Source organism: Sinohyriopsis cumingii, chromosome 1 (genome assembly GCF_028554795.1).
Source record: "Sinohyriopsis cumingii isolate HCF-2022 chromosome 1, ASM2855479v2, whole genome shotgun sequence".
Taxonomy (NCBI): domain Eukaryota; kingdom Metazoa; phylum Mollusca; class Bivalvia; order Unionida; family Unionidae; genus Sinohyriopsis; species Sinohyriopsis cumingii.
In genome coordinates, this window is record NC_142961.1 from 183,562,887 (window position 1) to 183,583,380 (window position 20,494).

At 37.3% G+C, this 20,494-nt stretch overlaps 1 protein-coding gene across 8 annotated transcripts in view; it reads left to right on the forward strand.

Moving 5' to 3' along the window:
• LOC149808515 (mitogen-activated protein kinase kinase kinase kinase 5-like) overlaps positions 1-20,494 on the forward strand; it is a 213,566-nt gene that overhangs the window by 16,436 nt on the left and 176,636 nt on the right. For all 8 annotated transcript variants that reach the window (XM_089978310.1, XM_089978325.1, XM_089978335.1 and 5 more), the window contains exons 6-11: positions 7,041-7,083; positions 7,473-7,545; positions 14,175-14,306; positions 18,682-18,744; positions 19,320-19,401; positions 20,214-20,321. In XM_089978310.1, coding sequence (XP_089834436.1) covers positions 7,041-7,083; positions 7,473-7,545; positions 14,175-14,306; positions 18,682-18,744; positions 19,320-19,401; positions 20,214-20,321 — 501 coding nt within the window. The remainder of the gene's footprint in view (positions 1-7,040; positions 7,084-7,472; positions 7,546-14,174; positions 14,307-18,681; positions 18,745-19,319; positions 19,402-20,213; positions 20,322-20,494) is intronic.

The window sequence follows — 20,494 nt, forward strand, 5'->3', positions numbered from 1 at the left end:
ATTGGTAGCAAAGAGCACATAATGGTTGGGAAACTACATGAAAACAGCTTTTTGGGGTGTTGGAATTTTTTAGATTGAAAGATTAGCATATATCATAATTTGCTTCAGTTCACAGTTTTCTGTGCATGCACCGACACTACTGATTATTCACCACTTGACGTTTCCTCTTTTGTATTGATGCCATTTCATAATTAAGCTACACTGCAGTTAAAAGGTTTTCACTTCCAGTGAAAAAGATTGGTATTCCACAAAAAAGTCAAATATAGTTTGGAGTACACCAAATGTTGGCCTAGCTTTCAGCCATCAAATATCAATGTACATTATGCTTTTCACACAGTAGTGTGCCATGAAATTTACAGTTGGGAATGTGCACAAGGGCTTGTACTGCTGCTTACAGTTTACCTGTCATACATGTACCATGTAGTAATATTATTATATAGTATATGTATGACAGATAAATTGTAAGCAGTGATATGTGCGCCTGTGGGCATGTGGCAGAATGATGTGGAAAGCACACTGTTATAGCATCCCCAGCAAATTTCAGTTTTGGAGTACTTAGGCCACCTACTCAACTCCTGCATGCTGCCAGTGCTGAAGCATTGTTTGTGAACTTTCTTGTTGAACATAACCTGTCTTTCTCAGTTGGAGATCAGCAACAGTGACAAGTGAAAGATTATTTCCTATTGTGAGGAAATATAAGACAAACTTTAGTGCCTCCTTAGGTGCTGAAAATTTGCAACAATTTTAGTCACCAAGATTAACCAGCAGGCAAGAAGCCTAAACTGTTTTGAAAACAAATTTACCATAGCCAGGAAGTTCAAGACTGCCACAGCATCATATCATGACAAATAGCATGAAGTTTGTGTATGTCAGTAAATTTGGCTGCAAATAAAGTACTACCTGTAATCAGTGTAAATAAAATGTTTTAGTTTTACTTTGGAATTTTCATATAATGCAGTACTGATCATTGAAGTGGATGGAGTTAGTGTCATGATATAATTTTTCAATAGTTGTGTTCAAAATTCACTAATTTTTATCCCACTTTTCACAGATTGTGAGTTTGGAGGGTTGGCAGCTCTGCTAAGGTGTGCGTGTATGATGGGGGTGTGTGTGTTCTTTTGGCAAGGTCTTCAGATGAATAGGAATATGCACTAGTCCAGCACCTTTGGTCTTATTTCAACCCAGTCAGAAAAATAACTTGGTCGCTAGTTCAAATTCATTTCAGGTTTCCTTATTAAAGAAGGGAGAATTCCAAGAAAATGTTTAATATGCAGTCATGATAAAGTACCATGTATACTTGTGTACAAAACAGATCCATCTGCATAGACCCAGATCTACCATCATATCATGCACCAGCAGATCTGAGTCTTTGCAGGTTTTTTTGAGTAATCAGTAGAACAGACAACATTGATTCTGATGTTCCAGCACAATATATGGCATCAGATCAGAGTCCTTGTTGTTTGCACTTGGACCCAGTAGTATATGCTTCGGTAAATTCAGTCTAATTGTTGTTATACTCTGAATGCAAGACAATATAATTGCCACTATTAATTAGGTTGCAAAGACTCATTCAGACTGCTTGTCCTTGTAAAAATGCTAAGTTGAGATAATGGCAAGATTTTTAAATTTATTTTATGTTTAGTGCTTTTTTAATGAATACTGAAAATAATTATCCAAAATGTCCACTTGAGTCCAGAAAAAAAAGGATTTCCTGGGATCCTTGATTTGTCAGATAGACTATATGCATTTGAATAAACAGTGATCATTTCCAATACGTTATTTGACACACATATCACAGTGTAAGTAAACAAGTAAACAAGAATGGTTGCACAGTTGTAAACAGATGACCTGAGCATTCCTTTGAAAAATTCCCATTTCCTCTTGCCATGGCAAGTTAATTTTCACAGAAGCAGTCATATATCCAGATACAAATATCCTGAAATTTGATAGTATGTTTTTGATGTACTTAGGCACAAAAAGTTAAAATGAGCATGTGGACAAGTAATACTATAAAATTCACTTAATGTGAAGCAAGCAAAGTTTGAGAACAATGTTGAAGTCCTGAATAATTACCCTAGGTTAAACAGAGCAAGGCATGGAGCATGTGCTTTTGCTGTCTTGAAGTCACTGTATATATCTTCATGCTTATAGTTCTATTTGGAAAATCTTTTTTTCTCTTTGTCACTTTAAAATGATATGTTTGATCATAGTGCTGTGTGGAGCATGTGCTCTTGCTGTCTTGAAGTCACTGTATATATCTTCATGCTTATAGTTCTGTTTGGAGCATCTTGTTATCTCGATGTCACGATAAAATGATTTTTATGATCATGGTGCTGTGTGGAGCATATGCTCTTGTTGTCTTGATGTCACTATGAAATAATTTGTGTGATCATGGTGCTGTGTGGAGCATGTGTTCTTGCTGTCTTGATGTCACTATGAAATGATTTGTATGATCATGGTGCTGTGTGGAGCGTGTATTCTTGCTGTCTCGATGTCACTATGAAATGATTTGTGTGGAGCATGTGCTCTTGCTGTCTTGAAGTCACTGTATATATCTTCATGCTTATAGTTCTGTTTGGAGCATCTTGTTATCTCGATGTCACGATAAAATGATTTTTATGATCATGGTGCTGTGTGGAGCATATGCTCTTGTTGTCTCGATGTCACTATGAAATAATTTGTGTGATCATGGTGCTGTGTGGAGCATGTGTTCTTGCTGTCTTGATGTCACTATGAAATGATTTATATGATCATGGTGCTGTGTGGAGCGTGTATTCTTGCTGTCTCGATGTCACTATGAAATGATTTGTGTGGAGCATGTGCTCTTGCTGTCTTGAAGTCACTGTATATATCTTCATGCTTATAGTTCTATTTGGAGCATCTTGTTATCTCGATGTTACTATAAAATGATTTTTATGATCATGGTGCTGTGTGGAGCATGTGTTCTTGCTGTCTCGATGTCACTATAAAATGATTTTTATGATTGTTGTGCTGTACCTGAATCTTATCTGACTGCATTTGTCTAGTTCAGTGTTTTCTAATGGTCCTAGCCTTTCCCACTTTTTGTCAGAGACTATTTTTCCCATTCTTTTTCTTCAAAATAGCCCTACTATCCCATACTTTTATAAATTTTATGTTGCTCCGGTGGTCTATTGCTTAGAGCGTCTGCCTCAGGTGCAGAAAGTTGTGGGTTCAAACCCCAGCCGAGTCATACCAGAGACTTATGAAATTGGTACTAACAGCTGCCTCGCTAGGCGCTCAGCATTAAGAGATTAGTGTTAAGACTAGTGGACCTGGTGTCAGGATGCTACATGCTTGCATCATGATGTTCCAGTGCTAGACATCACTATAAACTACCACACTGTTGACATTGTATATATATATGGCTAAAACAGTTTGTTAAAGCTATGTTAAAAACTCAAATCACTCACACACACACACTTGCACTCTGTATGAAGAGTCAGTTAATATATGGTGTCTGTGATGTGGAGTTGTCTGTTCAGGAAGGGGCCAGCTGAACTGAGAAGACATCATTTCAAGTGAAGTTTTTTTTCTCAGTGATTTACATAAATATCATACTACATGTATTTTCTTTATAAATGTCCCGCTTTTTTTCCCACAGTACCAGGGTTCTCTGAAAACTAAACATGAACTGGATATATCAAATGATTAGAGCTAGAAGATCATATGTGTTATGTCAATTTAAGTTTGTTTTGGGAGGGAATGCAGCTTTATTATTGTAGAAAGGCTATGTTTGGGAAGACCAAATGATATGCAGTATACCATTTTTGGCGGCCTGTAAGTCGATGCGAAGTATAAGTCGAATCAGCAAATTTGGCAAATTCTCCATCCTTCGTCCATAATTAAGTCTATACTGAGTATAAGATGAGGCCAGATAAATACCTCGGAATGTATTTTTCATTTCGTTCCACACAGCATGGCAAATTCTATTCTATATGTAACTCAGTAACCTTTCCAGTTAGGATCATTAAATGTAACTAAAAGTACCTAATTTGTTTCACACAAAGTATTTTAAATGTATTATGTACTTTTAGCTTTATATAATGATGCTGATCCGGAAAAGAATTGAGTTACAGAGAGGATAAAACTCGTGATGCTGTGTGGGAATAAATTATAATAGCTTCCGGTTTCATAAATATTAAATGTATCACTGTTTGTTGTTTCAGATTACAAGCAATAGGGAAATTGCATCATTAATACTAAAATGCTTTTTCCAGTTTGTTTGTTTGGTGTGGGTGGGTGGGGGTAATAGAGATACAGAGAGAAGGATGCATATATATTCCATCGCATATTTCATCTTACACCTCATGATCAAAATAAAATATGGTCTGATATATGAGAGAGAGAGTTTATTTTTATATCTTCATGTTTTTTTTGTTTTTTTCTTTACCTTATTGTCCCAGTGTTGCTGAAGTTTTTGTCAAAGAGAAAAAACATCAATAAATGGAACAGTTTTATAAACAGCGTTTAATTATTCACAATAATTGTATCCATATAGACTCCATTAGGTTAAATCCCAAGAACAATGATTTTGCATGCTAATTTTCTTTACAAGTATAACAACCTCTCCATTCCCAACAAATAAGATTTTGTTTGAAGTGCATGTACTCTTCCTGTACTAAGGCAGCAATTGTTTTTGATCTTTGTTCATGCTAGATGTACTTTAAGTTGATGTTGGTTCCATGGCAATTTAAAAAATGTCACAGGCTGAAAAATTTACATGGGTAACCACCTGGCATTCCTTTCACTCTATTGTATGATATAATACCTTTGGGTAGCCTCATTTCCCTTTTGGTAGCCTTGTTAATCTGATCTGGTCTGCCCAATCTTGACCTCAAACAGGTGTTATCTTGGAATGACTGAATACAGCCATAGCATATTTAATAATATGTAAATACCACTACAAAGGCATGTGATTCTTTTAATAATGTCAGTGGCAACAAATACTAGAAGGAATTGCTTACTAACTGATAATGGAATATGGTACTGCATTTGTACACAAGTAAGATCAGTCATCAGGTAATTGAACAATACAGATTTACAATAGCGAAGACATCTCTGTCTGTCTGTCTGTCTCTCTCAATGGGGCATATGTTTTACTTATCATTAGGTACAAGAAGAAAATTGTGATGGAATATGTCTTTGTCATGGTTATTCATCTTCTAACTTGTCAATTCTAGCGCACATATATGTAATCAAATTTAAACAATGTATATTACAAACAATGTACATTACTAGTGCATGCTGGTTTAGTGCAGTTACATCTGATCTGTGTTAATTTTTAATACTGACGATCATGTAATTGTTTAAAATGCTCAGTGTGGTATATCATATCTTTTATAGACAATTTCTTCTCCCCAAAATGAAATATTTTTTATATATTTAATTTTTGTACTTTTGGAGAATTATTTTCCATGAGAAAATTACAATAAAGTGATTCAGATGACATACTCCATACATAAGTCGATTCGGAGTATAAAACGAAGCTAAGATTTTCTGGTAAAAAATTATTGTCTTATATGGCATCAAATACGATAATTGCCTCCTTTAACAGTGTATTGTTCATTATTTTTGTGGTTATTGTGACGAAAACATTGGTACTTATTCATTGATGCATAAAGTGGTTCAGTTTTCACAGGAGGATGGTTGTAGATTGGGTCTTTAAATTTTTAGTTTGTGGTTACAATGAAATCCACAAAAATTGATAAGCCACGAAAAGAGAAAAAAAATTAAATTTTCACTATGATGTATTTTATATGCTTGTTTATAAGATGTCAAACTGCAGACAGCACATACCCTGACCTGCAAAAGGGATATCTGGGTCTATGCTGTATTGCAATGCAAAAGGGAGATCTGGGTCTGTGCTGTATTGCGATGCAAAAGTGAGATCTGGGTCTGTGCTGTATTGCGATGCAAAAGGGAGATCTGGGTCTATGCTGTATTGCAATGCAAAAGGGAGATCTGGGTCTGTGCTGTATTGCGCTGCAAAAGGGAGATCTGGGTCTATGCTGTATTGCAATGCAAAAGGGAGATCTGGGTCTATGCTGTATTGCAATGCAAAAGGGAGATCTGGGTCTGTGCTGTATTGCGATGCAAAAGGGAGATCTGGGTCTATACTGTATTGCAATGCAAAAGGGAGATCTGGGTCTATACTGTATTGCAATGCAAAAGGGAGATCTGGGTCTATGCTGTATTGCAATGCAAAAGAGAGATATGGGTCTATGCTGTATTGCAATGCAAAAGGGAGATCTGGGTCTATACTGTATTGCAATGCAAAAGGGAGATCTGGGTCTATACTGTATTGCAATGCAAAAGAGAGATATGGGTCTATGCTGTATTGCAATGCAAAAGGAAGATCTGGGTCTATGCTGTATTGCAATGTAAAAGGGAGATCTGGGTCTATACTGTATTGCGCTGCAAAAGGGAGATCTGGGTCTATGCTGTATTGCGCTGCAAAAGGGAGATCTGGGTCTATGCTGTATTGCAATGCAAAAGGGAGATCTGGGTCTGTGCTGTATTGCGATGCAAAAGGGAGATATGGGTCTATGCTGTATTGCGATGCAAAAGGGAGATCTGGGTCTATATTGTATTGCAATGCAAAAGAGAGATATGGGTCTATGCTGTATTGCAATGCAAAAGGGAGATCTGGGTCTATGCTGTATTGCAATGCAAAAGGGAGATCCGGGTCTATGCTGTTTGCTAGGAGTAATCAGTTAAACAAACAGTATAGAACCTGACCTGTATTGCATTGCAAAAGGGAGATCTGAGTCTGTGCTATATTGCAATGCAAAAGGGAGCTCTGGGTTGGGTCTATGTTGTTTGCTAGGAGTAATCAGTTGAACAAACAGTATAGACCCTGCTCTGCCAGCACATTATGTGATGGCAGGTCAGCATCAATTGTTTGCAGTAGGACTTATATATATATATATATATATATATATATATATATATATATATATATATATATATAGTAAATCTTTTTAATTGGAACATGTATATTCAAAACAATTTTATTATAGGGAGCTAACATTCTTCTAACAGATGAAGGAGATGTGAAATTAGGTGAGTACAAATTTTAATAATTTTTGCCTTGAATTGATAAATATTTTATGTAAGTGTTCAGAGAAGAATTTCTTTTTTGCATATAGAAAGATGAATGAATATGAAAACCAGATATAAAAATATGAATACATGCAAAATCTGTGGTCAACATGATAATTTTTGTAAAATGAATGTTGTATTCAGTGTAAGTCAGAATTAATGAGTAAGTTACAGACTTTATCGTGATGAAAAAAAATTAAGGATACTTTTGACGTCATTTGTAATGTACCAATCCATATTTAAATTTATAACAACATAAAAATTGAACTAACACTATTGCTACATTTTCCTTTTACTTCGCAAACTATCAATTCTCGAATGATCCAGTTGATGTTTTTGTTTCCTTACAGCTGATTTTGGTGTTTCTGCACAAATAACAGCCACCATGTGTAAAAGAAAGTCTTTCATTGGTACTCCATACTGGTATGTGCATTTGAAATAAGTACATGTCCTTATGTTTAGTATGTTCCTTCTAAGATGGGGTCAGTAGTTAGTTTTAAAACAGACATTATTTTGTGGATGCATTTGTAGTGCCATGCTACTCCTTTTACAGTTCAAGGAAGAGACTTAAGATCTTGTTCTACTGTTGAAGGGTCTTCCCCAAATGTGCAACAAAGTTTTATAATTTTGATACAGACTGTGGGTTGATACAGACTGTGGGTTGATACAGACTGGGTTGATGCAGACAGTGGGTTGATACAGACTGTGGGTTGATACAGACTGTGTGTTGATACAGACTGTGTGTTGATGCAGACAGTGGGTTGATGGTGATACAGACTGTGGGTTGATACAGACTGTTGATACAGACTGGGTTGATGCAGACAGTGGGTTGATACAGACTGGGTTATATAGTCTGTGTGTTGATACAGACTGGGTTGATACAGACTGGGGGTTGATGCAGACAGTGCATTGATACAGACTCTGGGTTGATACAGACTGTGGGTTGATACAGACTGGGTTGATACAGACTGTGGGTTGATGCAGACAGTGGGTTGATACAGACTGTGGGTTGATACAGACTGGGTTGATACAGACTGGGTTGATACAGACAGTGGGTTGTGCTAGTGGGATATAGGGTAGTTGTGCATATATTTTAAATAACTCTCAAATTATGAGATCATGTGGTAGAATTGGTGTATATGATTACCTACTCAAGTGTCAGTGTATGCCAGTGAGAAGAGGGATGGAGGAAATGGAATGGGACCCCTGAATCTTACCTAGGGGACAGGGGACGTCAAGTTGTAGCTCCTATGTAGTAATTTAGGAACTGTGGAGATCCCCACCTTATAACTATATGTACACTAACTCAGCATGAAAAGACATTCAACTGGCATTGCCCAGGGATTCATTCTGACTCCGTTGGACTTATTCCATGGGTCATAATTTGGAAACTATTGAGTATCGCTACCCTCATACTATGCTTACTGAACATGAAAAGATAAATTGAGATGTTCAGCTAAAATTTTCCCGGACACATTTATTCTTACTCCTTTGGACTTTACCCTAGGGGCACAGATTTCTGGAGTGGGAATGACAAAATGGGGTGTTCTGTAATTAAATTTCTGAACCAGTTAAGTGATTTGGCCTATTTACATATTAGGTCAATCATTGACATATTTAGTGTTGAATGTTCAGGCAGCAACATTACCATAGTGATAGCCATCCTACTGTCTTATCATGGGGACTTTTTTGATGAAATGGTCCAGCCTACTAGGATTTACAGGGAACTTAGTGCCAGATCCATCCATTTAGCCATACTATTGGCAACATGCCTTACTATGATGGAGATTCAAGTGAGAAATCTGTCTGTCCAGCCTGGCCCTTAAAGCAGCTGGTATTAGTGATAGCCAGACCATCTTCTATGCTGCCAGCATCCAGGCCCACCATATACCAGACAAACCACTCAGTTTTTCTGGCAGTGCAGGACTTCAGTGTGTTCCCAACTTATTCACATGGGAGAATTGGTGATGTTTTCAAAGAGGTCATATTTGAGTCATCAATTCCACTAGGTATGGCTTAACCAGAGCTGCAGTTGTAACCTGGTCAGACTTGACACACAGTGAGTGTGATGAAGCTCCTGCAAATCAGTCTTACTCAAACCTGACCATGGAACGGACTCAATTTAGCCACAAGGCCACAGTTATGGACATTTTGTGGGTGTTGGCTACTTCAGAATGCTCTGCCCCTCCTACCACTACTCTAGAATATAAAGTTAAAGCATTGGCGGATTTCACCCAGGAGGAAGAGACACCATCCTTTCAGCTCCTTCCCCAGTCTGCTAAAATTAAGGAGATTAGTAGATCGCCTGTTGGGTAGTATTGCTGACCCGGGGAATTATAAGGCTTTCTTTTCAGGAAGCCAAGTACTTGTGACGTTCTCAGCTTGCTGATGCAACACTCACTCAGGCGCCTTCAGTACTTGTCACCCAGTTCTTGACAAAAATAAATCTAGCAGCAGGTCACATGTTTGCTCCACTGTTTTTAAAGTGCTCAAAAATGTGTTCCATTCCAAGTCCAAGCTAGTTCAGAACATAGTCACTATGTTGTCAATGTTATATTTAAAGGCCAGTTTGTTGACTGCTTCTGACAACTTCCTCCTGATACAACGTGACACATGTCTGCGGTCAACATCATTTGTGCCTCATTCTACCCTGGCTTTATGGATGACCCCATTTGGTTCACCGTTAGTTCATAGACAGACAGCTCAGAAACTTTCTCCAACTCACCATTCAACCCACACAGGTGTTTTAGAACAGTCAACCCCTGCCACAGTGGAGTGATGATAAGTGTACTAAGGACAAAGGATCCTGTCAGTCAAATGTGCAATATAAATCCCAGCCCAATGCCAGGAGACAACAGCCTTACCAAGCTAGGAGGCAACCATACAGAGGTGGCAAGAAACCAATCAGAGTACCAGGATGTACATCCTCCAGAAAAATATGGTAAGTTCTATTTTACTCCAATGCAGAAATGATCTTCTCTCACTTGTAGATATCTAGACTAGTGAAGTGGGAAAAGTTGGACCTCTGTCCCTCCCATCTTCTGGTCCATTTGGGTATGGAGTTTTCACCAACCTGAATCTGGTATGGCTTCCTCGTGTTCATGTTATCAGGATCGTTAAACTAGTTGAGTATGTTTCCAGCAGGACATGGACTTCAGCAACTGAGTTCTTGCAACTCCTCGATTTATTCAGTGCAGCAGCGGATTTGATCCCATCTAGCTGTCTTTTTATGTGCCCCTTACAAATGATGTTGTTAGCACAGTGGTGCTCCTTTTAAAGTCCTCTCGGTCAAACAGTCATGGTCATGCCTGAGATATGATCTTGCTGGCATCCGTGTTGCAACCCAGGTTGCCTGACCATGGGGATCCCATTGGAGAAGCCTCAAGCAGAAATAACAGTATGGACTGATACCAACATATGGTTGGAATACCCACCTGTTGCCAGACTTCGTTACCATCACAGGCACGTGAGAACCAGAGGAATGGCCTCTTAGAGAAGATGGCTGTCATCAATGCCTTTCACTTCTGGAAGGATTGACTCTCAGGCAAAACGATCCTTATTATGCCTGACAACACTCTGGGGGTGTCCAACCTCCTTTTAACAAAGGGCACCAAATCACCTGACCTGGGTATTCTTATTAGGCATTTTCTATGTTGGTGTGACAATCTCCATGTCAGATTTAAATCAGACACATTCCATGCCTCTTGGCCTATTCTCTATCCTTGACAAGTGAATCCCTTCACATGGAAGGGTCTTTCCATCAATTGGTCATTACTTGGATATATACACCCTGGGGTTTCTTGATGATCGATCATTTTGCAATAAGGTGGAATCACAAGTAATCAACCTTGTCTCTCCAGTTCCAGACCCAGAAGCTTGTGCCATGAGTACTCTGTCAGAGTGATGGGTTGTGGGCATTTGTTCACACACACACACATGCACACTCTTGGTACCAGAATTAATCTGGTAGTTACAGGGTCAGAAATACAAGATGAACCTGAAAGGCCCTCTCATATGTAACAAGTCCTGGGTTACATATCTACTCGATCTAGCAGTAGATCTGCCCAGTAAGATTCTAGCCAACCCAGACCCTCTCAAGCAACCAAGGTCACAATTGTTCCATTCCTGCCCATACCATTGTCTTCTTCACACTTGACTTTTGTCTAGGCAGCCTTGTGAGACAGTTTAAACTTTCAGTTGTGGAGAGAATCTCGAGTAAGAAGATGCTCTAGTCTGAAAGCTTATGAGGGATAGAGGCTTTGTTTTTGGAGACTAGTGCCCTATTGATAATATCATCACTCAGAATGCCTCAATTCCTCATTTGGCCAATTTTTATCTCACACTCATCGAAGAGTAACAGTTGGCCGAAATAACTTTCGAACTCCATGATACCAGACACATTCTGACATCATGGTAGACATGATATCGGGCATGATAAAGATCTATCAGATCTTTTAGCCAATTGTAATCTCAGTCAACCAAAATCCTTCACTCTGTTTCCAAAATAGAATCTATCCTGGGTTTTAAAATGCTACAGTTTGAGGTTTTAGCCCACACTTTGCTAAATTTATTATCATACAAAACATGTTTCCTTTAGTTTCAGCATGCAGGGTGAATGAGCTACATGCCCTTTATGTCAAGTGAGCGCATTTCACCAGTAATAGAGTAACACTGTTAAAATCAAGATTTTTGGCTGCCACACAAAACCTCTTGATTTTTATCTCACACTCATTCAAGAGTAACAGTAGCATGCATGTCGTAGGTTGCTGACCCCTGGCCTACCATCTGTTAGTACTCAAAGAGTTGTCATTCACTTGCTATCTTCCTCAGTCTGGTGAAGAACAGTGGCCATGCAAGATCCTGTTTGGCACTTAAGTACTACATGAAATGCACAGAGACAAGACAAACAGGATATCACCCTCAAGCCCTTGCATCATGGCTGAAATGGGTTATACACTTTGTTTAAATGGAGGCCTCACAAGATCCATATTGCCTAATGAAGATTACTACACTTGAGATCAGAGTGATCTCTGAGAGCCTCTCATTCGAACATAACATTTTGATTTGAATTATATTAGGGGCTGTTGAGTTGTTGGCTGGCATGCAGAGTCAGCTTTCTCAAGTTTTTGTTCCAGAGATTAAGCATTGCAGAGGCAAACCTTGAATCTGGTAGGTCTGGTGGCGGCAGCCCAGATGACCACCAGATCAATTTCAAACAATCAATGGACTTTCATCTTCACTGGATTCGCCAGTGAAATTTTGTAGGTAAGAAGATTTCAGTAAATGTCTTCTTAACCATGTGTAGGAGTCACAGATCAAGTAACCCTTAGCTGTGTTGCTTTTGTAATTAGAAAAACAGATTATCATTCGCATGGGAAATCCAGCCTTCATTCAATTGAATAATAAATGAGGTAGAGGTCAGATGCTCAGCATTCCCTCATCCTATTACCTATTCTCTGAATGTAGAGAACGCATCTAGAGGGGTACAGTGCTTTTTGCCCTTATATCTGAACACTCTCTATTGTTTTTTCATAATGCTCCTGTGTTTTGTGAGACACCAGTCTACTTGTTTAGCGCAATAACCAAGTGTGCTTGTTTGTATTGCCCTGTATCTATTGTCTGCCCTTGCATCCAACACTTATTTGTGAACACTCCAAATTCATAATTTCTGAAAAGATTTGGATTAGACTTGGTATGTATATCATGAGGATCTTTGACAAGTTTGAATGAGACTCAAGCATATTTAATGACATGCTTTAGCATCTGATTGGTTGTGAAAATGTTAGAGGTCTCAAATGAGCTTCATTATTAGTGACATCCACACATATTAGTGAGCAAATCTTTCATCTGATTGGCAGAGCTTGCAGACATTCTTGAGATATTATTTCTTATAAGTTTTCATATGTAAGCTTATGTCATCTAGATCTCAGATGAGATTCACTGGGAAGAGACATCCAGTTAGTGGAGACATACTGTATAGTACCACGAGTTTCCATGCTGCTTTATGACCAATTAGTGGAGACATACTGTATAGTACCATGAGTTTCCATGCTGCTTTATGACCAATTAGTGGAGACATACTGTATAGTACCATGAGTTTCCATGCTGCTTTATGACCAGTTAGTGGAGACATACTATATAGTACCATGAGTTTCCATGCTGCTTTATGACCAATTAGTGTCTTTGTGCTACTGCAGACCCAGGGCAGCTGATAGCCATGATATTTATTATGGACCTTGTACCATACAAGTCCATCGCCGTGCAATGCCACCACCAACCAAGAATGATCGGCTTCATCGTGTCTTATGTCCGGTACCATCAACAACTATGTTCAGGCCTGGGCACCCAGACCAGGAGAATCTACATGGAAAGGGCAGTGTCATTTTGTCAGACAATTCCACTATGATAAATTATCTCAGAAGGCATTGTGATAAAAGGTTCCCAGACCTTTTGCATTCATCTTTTGGGATTTGTAATCTGGGTCATATACAACATGCTCATCATAGTCCAGGCCAACTACAGGTATTAGCGAACTCAGATCCCCGGCCAAGTCATGCCAAAACCTTATATAAATGGTACTAGCAGCAGCCTCGATTGGCGCTCAGCATTAAGAGGTTAGTGTTAGGACTTTAGGACTGGTCGGCCTAGTGTCTGGATAATGTGACTAGGTGGGACATGATGCTGCCTGTCTGTAAAGGGCAGTCACATTTTGCCCCAGTACTAGAGATCACTATAAACTGCCACACTGCAGACATCGAAGCGATATTACTGAAAAATTGTTAAAGCTACATTAAAAATCCAAAACAACACACACACATATTAGCTTGCTTAGAGGAGCAGATTTAGTACAAAATCCAGTTATGTAATAATTCTGCTCAGATACTTCAGTTGTAAATGTAACTGATACGATTCTATCAGTCATTTTGCTATTTACAAGTATGATTTTCATGGATGATGATAATTGCATTTTTTTTCCAGAGGTGAATAGTTCATTATTACTTTTATGATTGACAACACTAGTTGACATAAACTTACTATTATTTCCACCATAGGATGGCCCCAGAGGTTGCAGCTGTAGAAAGAAAGGGTGGTTACAATCAGCAGTGTGACATATGGGCTGTGGGAATCACAGCTATTGAGTTTGCCGAACTACAGCCACCAATGTTTGACCTACACCCCATGAGGTATCAAATGACTACTTTTCATGTTTTGCTTTGAAACGTTAAGGCTGTGTCTACTTTTGTACAATATATACTTGCTTACAAGTCAGCCTTTTTTTAGTCTTTACTGAAAATTATATTTTTGCAGAGTAGGGGTCATCTTATATGTGTGACAAAGAAAAATTTGATAATTCTAAGGGTAATGTTGGAAATCAAATATTTTTATGTCTTCATGCCACTATTCTTGTCCACAGTGCAACTATGGTATGCACTGGTTTCATGATGTTATTAGGTACACAATACTTATCTCTGCATTTATTTGGATTTTAATAATTTGAAAATATTGCCAGTAAGGTAAATACTACCCACTTCAAAGTGAAGTGTCCGCAGTTTTCTTATCATGAGTGTTTACTAGCATATATTATTGCTTCCATTTTCTGAACAAGTCTGAACAACCTGTATTTGTATTAATATTTATATTTTTCTCTATAAACAATGTGTTTGATTGATGAAATAGAAATTTTGATTTAATTTATATATTACTTTTCTATAAGTTAGGTTTAATTCCCAGATGATATTTCCCAAGTTTTCTACCATTGCACATGTCCTGACAAGTCCATGGCCTTTAAAGGCAGCATTCACTTTGCTTTCAAGTTGATAAATTCTTTTGATTGTGCTTTTTAGTGCCAAGTAGAGTTCTATAACTTCTTTTGCCTGTTTGACCCATGGCTTGTAAAAGCAGAGTCTTTGTTTTTCTACATGACAACTCATTGATCAATCTGTGAGTTTGATATTTGCTCAGTTGCCTGTTTCAACTCTGTGATCTTGCAGCACAACTGACACGTGTTCATTTGTAGATTACATTTTGAATGACCAAAGTCTTATTTACAGAGCCGAACCTAAGTCTGTACATAAGCTTCTGTGTATGACAGTGTAGCGGAGGAAATGGATTTGGATGATATTTATGATGACTAGTTGACGATTTACAGGGACTAGATGATGATGGAGGATTTCTGAACTTTATCAGCCATTTGGGATGAATTCTTGGACTTTGTACAGGAAGACATTATATAGTGACATTTATTGCATACTGTGAATCACAAAGATGTGCACTTAAAGACTTGGAACTAATGTAATCATTCTGAACTACAACTTCTGTACTGATATGTGACCTATAATTAAGTTCATGGATTGATCATATAAATGGATTTAAAAAGCATTTGGGATTTTAATGGATTTTATTACTCTAAGATGGGTTCGACAGTCCGCCTTGGATGTGGGAGGTCATGGGTTCAAACCCCTGGCCAAGTCATACCAAAGACATTAAAATATACTAACAGCTGCCTCAGCATTAAGAGGTTATTGTTAGGACTGGTGAGTCTGGTGTCAGGATAATGTGACTTGGTTTGACATCATGCTACATGTTTGCGACATGATGCCCCAGTGCTAGACATCACTATAAACTGTCATGCTGCAGACGTTGTAGTGATATGACCGAAAAAATTTTAAAACTACATTAAAAATTTAAATCACACACACATACACACACATACTCTAAGATGGACAAATATTAAGTTATCATTTTATTTGTAATGTAGTTTACTCAATAATATAACTGTATTTTACACTAGTTTTGTGTTTAATTTTCCTTTCTGTTGTACAAAAAACACCCTGACTTACAGGAGGGTAAAAGAATAATTGACTTTGTGTAGTCCTAACATGGGATGGGATGGGTGGGTGGGTGGGTCAAATTATAGCTGAGTTACTTATTAGCAAGTATATGCTGTATTTTATTGGATATGCATATGTGTATCAGTATTTAGAACTTAGTCTGACTTGAGAGATTTGTGCAAAGATTTTTGTTTGGGTGAAATTTTATTATCAGAATTTGATTAAACTGCTGGGAAGTGATATTTTCATGGGCGGGAAACTTAGTGTAAGGTTTTAGAGCCCTCAAAATACATTTATTTTGTAGCAGTATGCATAATCTACAGTTAAGCATTGTGGTAAGAAGTTTACCCTGATATTATTTATTTGGATTGTTCGAAGTATTAATGCCATGATGTATTTTCACCAATCAGTTGACCTTGGAACTAATTGCCAAAATTTCAAGAACATCTTGTATTGCTGGCAGCCCACATTGCCACTGTTGTACACGTTAAAGTCTAAAGGCTTTAGCCATACTATACTTACTATAAATAGCTGGCAGCCCACATTGACACTGTTATACAGATTAAAGTCTACTGGCTTTAGCCATACTATACTTACTATAAATAGCTGGCAGCCCACATTGACACTGTTGTACAGATTAAAGTCTAAAGGCTTTAGCCATACTATACTTACTATAAATAGCTGGCAGCCCACATTGACGCTGTTGTACAGATTAAAGTCTAAAGGCTTTAGCCATACTATACTTACTATAAATAGCTGGCAGCCCACATTGACACTGTTGTACATATTAAAGTCTAATGGCTTTAGCCATACTATACTTACTATAAATAGCTGGCAGCCCACATTGACACTGTTGTACATATTAAAGTCTAAAGGCTTTAGCCATACTATACTTACTATAAATAGCTGGCAGCCCACATTGACGCTGTTGTACATATTAAAGTCTAAAGGCTTTAGCCATACTATACTTACTGTAAATAGCTGGCAGCCCACATTAACACTGTTGTACAGATTAAAGTCTACTGGCTTTAGCCATACTATACTTACTATAAATAGCTGGCAGACCACATTGACGCTGTTGTACAGATTAAAGTCTACTGGCTTTAGCCATACTATACTTACTATAAATAGCTGGCAGCCCACATTAACACTGTTGTACAGATTAAAGTCTAAAGGCTTTAGCCATACTATACTTACTATAAATAGCTGGCAGCCCACATTGACGCTGTTGTACAGATTAAAGTCTAATGGCTTTAGCCATACTATACTTACTATAAATAGCTGGCAGCCCACATTGACGCTGTTGTACAGATTAAAGTCTAATGGCTTTAGCCATACTATACTTACTATAAATAGCTGGCAGCCCACATTGACGCTGTTGTACAGATTAAAGTCTAAAGGCTTTAGCCATACTATACTTACTATAAATAGCTGGCAGACCACATTGACACTGTTGTACAGATTAAAGTCTAAAGGCTTTAGCCATACTATACTTACTATAAATAGCTGGCAGCCCACATTGACGCTGTTGTACAGATTAAAGTCTAATGGCTTTAGCCATACTATACTTACTATAAATAGCTGGCAGACCACATTGACGCTGTTGTACAGATTAAAGTCTAATGGCTTTAGCCATACTATACTTACTATAAATAGCTGGCAGCCCACATTGACACTGTTGTACAGATTAAAGTCTAAAGGCTTTAGCCATGCTATACTTACTATAATGTCTTGTTCCTTACAGATGTGTATCCAGAGTTTTGGTGTCTTTCAAAATCAGTTGTTTGCCATTTTTTTGGTTGAAGAGCAGTGGTAGTCGGTTAACATTCAGTTACTTTTCTTCAACTTAACAAATATGGATGTGACATTGGGCAATGTGTTCTCGTATTTGTGTCTTTAACACATTAACCCCTGGAGGTTTTTGACATTTTTGCTTGAAAATCGAGTAGGAAACACATTTTGAAAGCTATTTCTGAACAGATCCAAAAACACAGAATCCCCGATGATCTTTCAATAACATACTGCCTACTTGTGTTAGAAACATCGTTTTTCATTGGCTATTTGACTCACGCATGAGCATAAGGGTAAAAGTTAGAGTTCTTTTTTTTTATTTTTTTGTTTTGTTTGGTGCTAAATGGGGCCATTTTTTGGGGTATGGAGACCAATCTTTATTCCAAATGCCCATCTTATCCTACTTTTTGCAAAGACTCATCTGTCTGTTTGCAGTTCATACGGGTTTGCCTTATTTCTGAGACCGAAAAGTCTACAATCCATTTTCAATTCACTGAAGTGCTTTTTCACTGAAAATAATTGGCTTTCAATTTTTTTTGAGGGATAACATAGTTTGCCTTGTTGGTATCCCATCCATCTACCACCCCTGATTATGGAAGTGTGTTCTATTCTGTATTCATAGGCACACAGGGCAGTATTTTTGTGGTTCCTACTAGTGATTATCCCTTTTCCTTGCAAATGATTGAAATAAAAATTAAAAATATAGTATAAGTGGAAATCAGAAATTTTAGTAATGGTAAATAATACCAGAGAAAATCAAGAGGGATCATCAAGGATACAAGATAGTTTTAAACAATACTTTATTTTACAAAGAAACATTAAAGTATACAACTGATATGTTCCATCTTCTACAGAAAATTATAAAATTATATTCCACACTTATTTACATCATGCTTTTGAACTAACGTCAGACAGAGTTTTCACTCTTTACCTGCAGGGCTTTGTTTCTAATGTCAAAAAGTGGATTCAAGCCACCCCAGCTTAAAGACAAAAATAAATGGTAAGTGTAAAAAATTTTGAAACTTCTCATGAGCGAAAATTGTGCAATACAGTGAATGGTTTTAGTAACATTTTGTAGAACAAAATATTGTTTGCCAATTACAATTATCATTAATAGCAAGAATAGTTTCAGTAACATTTTGTAGAACAAAATATTGTTTGCCAATTACAATTATCATTAATAGCAAGAATAGTTTCAGTAACATTTTGTAGAACAAAATATTGCTTGCCAATTACAATTATCATTACTAGCAAGCAATATTAAAATGTGGAGTATGAATACTAAATCTACTTAGTAATAATAATAATGGAAATCATTGAATTACTTAAAGCGTATTATAATTTGAAATATTCATACTAATATTCATTCATAATAATAATGGAAATCATGGAATTACTTAAAGCGTATTATAATTTGAAATATTCATACTTTGAATGCTTTTTTCTCTTAATCATGTGTAAATTATCAATTTAGCAAGTAATAATAATCACTTTTATATGAAAATATAAAGATAAGTCGAATGTTGCAAATTAATCACAACATTGTTAATAATATTGTGTTGTTTTTCCCAACAGGTCACATGTAATTCAGCATTTTATCAAGGTTGCATTGACCAAAAATCCAAAAAAGAGACCCACAGCTGACAAACTTTTAGAGGTATATTTGTTGCTTATCTTGAGTTCACAGAACTTCTTCATTTTCCTTCTCTAAAGATTCTTTCTGTCAAAGAACAAGAATGAACATAACAGTGGCTTGATAAACTTCATTTTCTATTGTCTATGTGCAGGGTAAATACTCCATTTTTGAAAAATGTTCTGAGTTTGGAAATTTGCAGTGGGTCTGATGCATTCTCCTGCTCGATCTAAGAGCTGATTAGTGGAGGCAGGGTCCACAGTGGGTCATTGGTTTGAATTTTGGACTTTTGACAGAAAGGGTGTGAGTTTAAATCTTACCATCCAATCAAGCCTTGTTGGTTCATGGTGTGTCCCTGGGCAAGGCACGTTACTCCAATTGCCTTAATATTAAAGAACCAACATGTATTGCTGTACCATGAAACATTAAAGCAGACCAAGTCTGATTTCAGAATCTTTTCCTGATATAAATTAAAAATTTGTTATGGAACATGAATACCCTCAATTGAAGGGACCTTAATGCAGAATTTAACCATAATTATCACCACAAGTATGGATGGACACACAGAGATAACAGTATATGCACTAAATCACATTCATGAAAGGGCATAACAAAGCCTCCTCACAACATGCACAGTTTTGAACAGTAGACAGTGGGCCTGCATCAAATCTCAAGACATTATGTTGAATTAAATAAATTTGTTTTGATATTCACCATAGTATTATTAGGAAGTTATGCTTATAACTAGCTGTAAGTATTATTTGCCTTTTAACAAGCTATTACTAGTATTTGCCAGTGAAGTTGTGAGGGACATAAATCTCTTTTTAATATTACAGCATCCATTCCTACAAGGAGATCTTTCCAGGCGGCTGACAAAGGAGATCCTAGACAAAGTTCGTAACCCAGCCCACATGTATGAGATGTCAGGAGATGATGAAGATGGGGTCAGTTGGATTTTTCCTGATCAGTAACTGAGGAGAAAAACCCCCACTTGTATCTGGACAGCAACATTTAAAGGATCCTCATTGTCTAATTTAAAATTTAAATCTGCTTATAGTCATGCAGCATTAGTAGAAAATGTGAAAACAAATTAACAATGACAGTCATGCAGAATTTG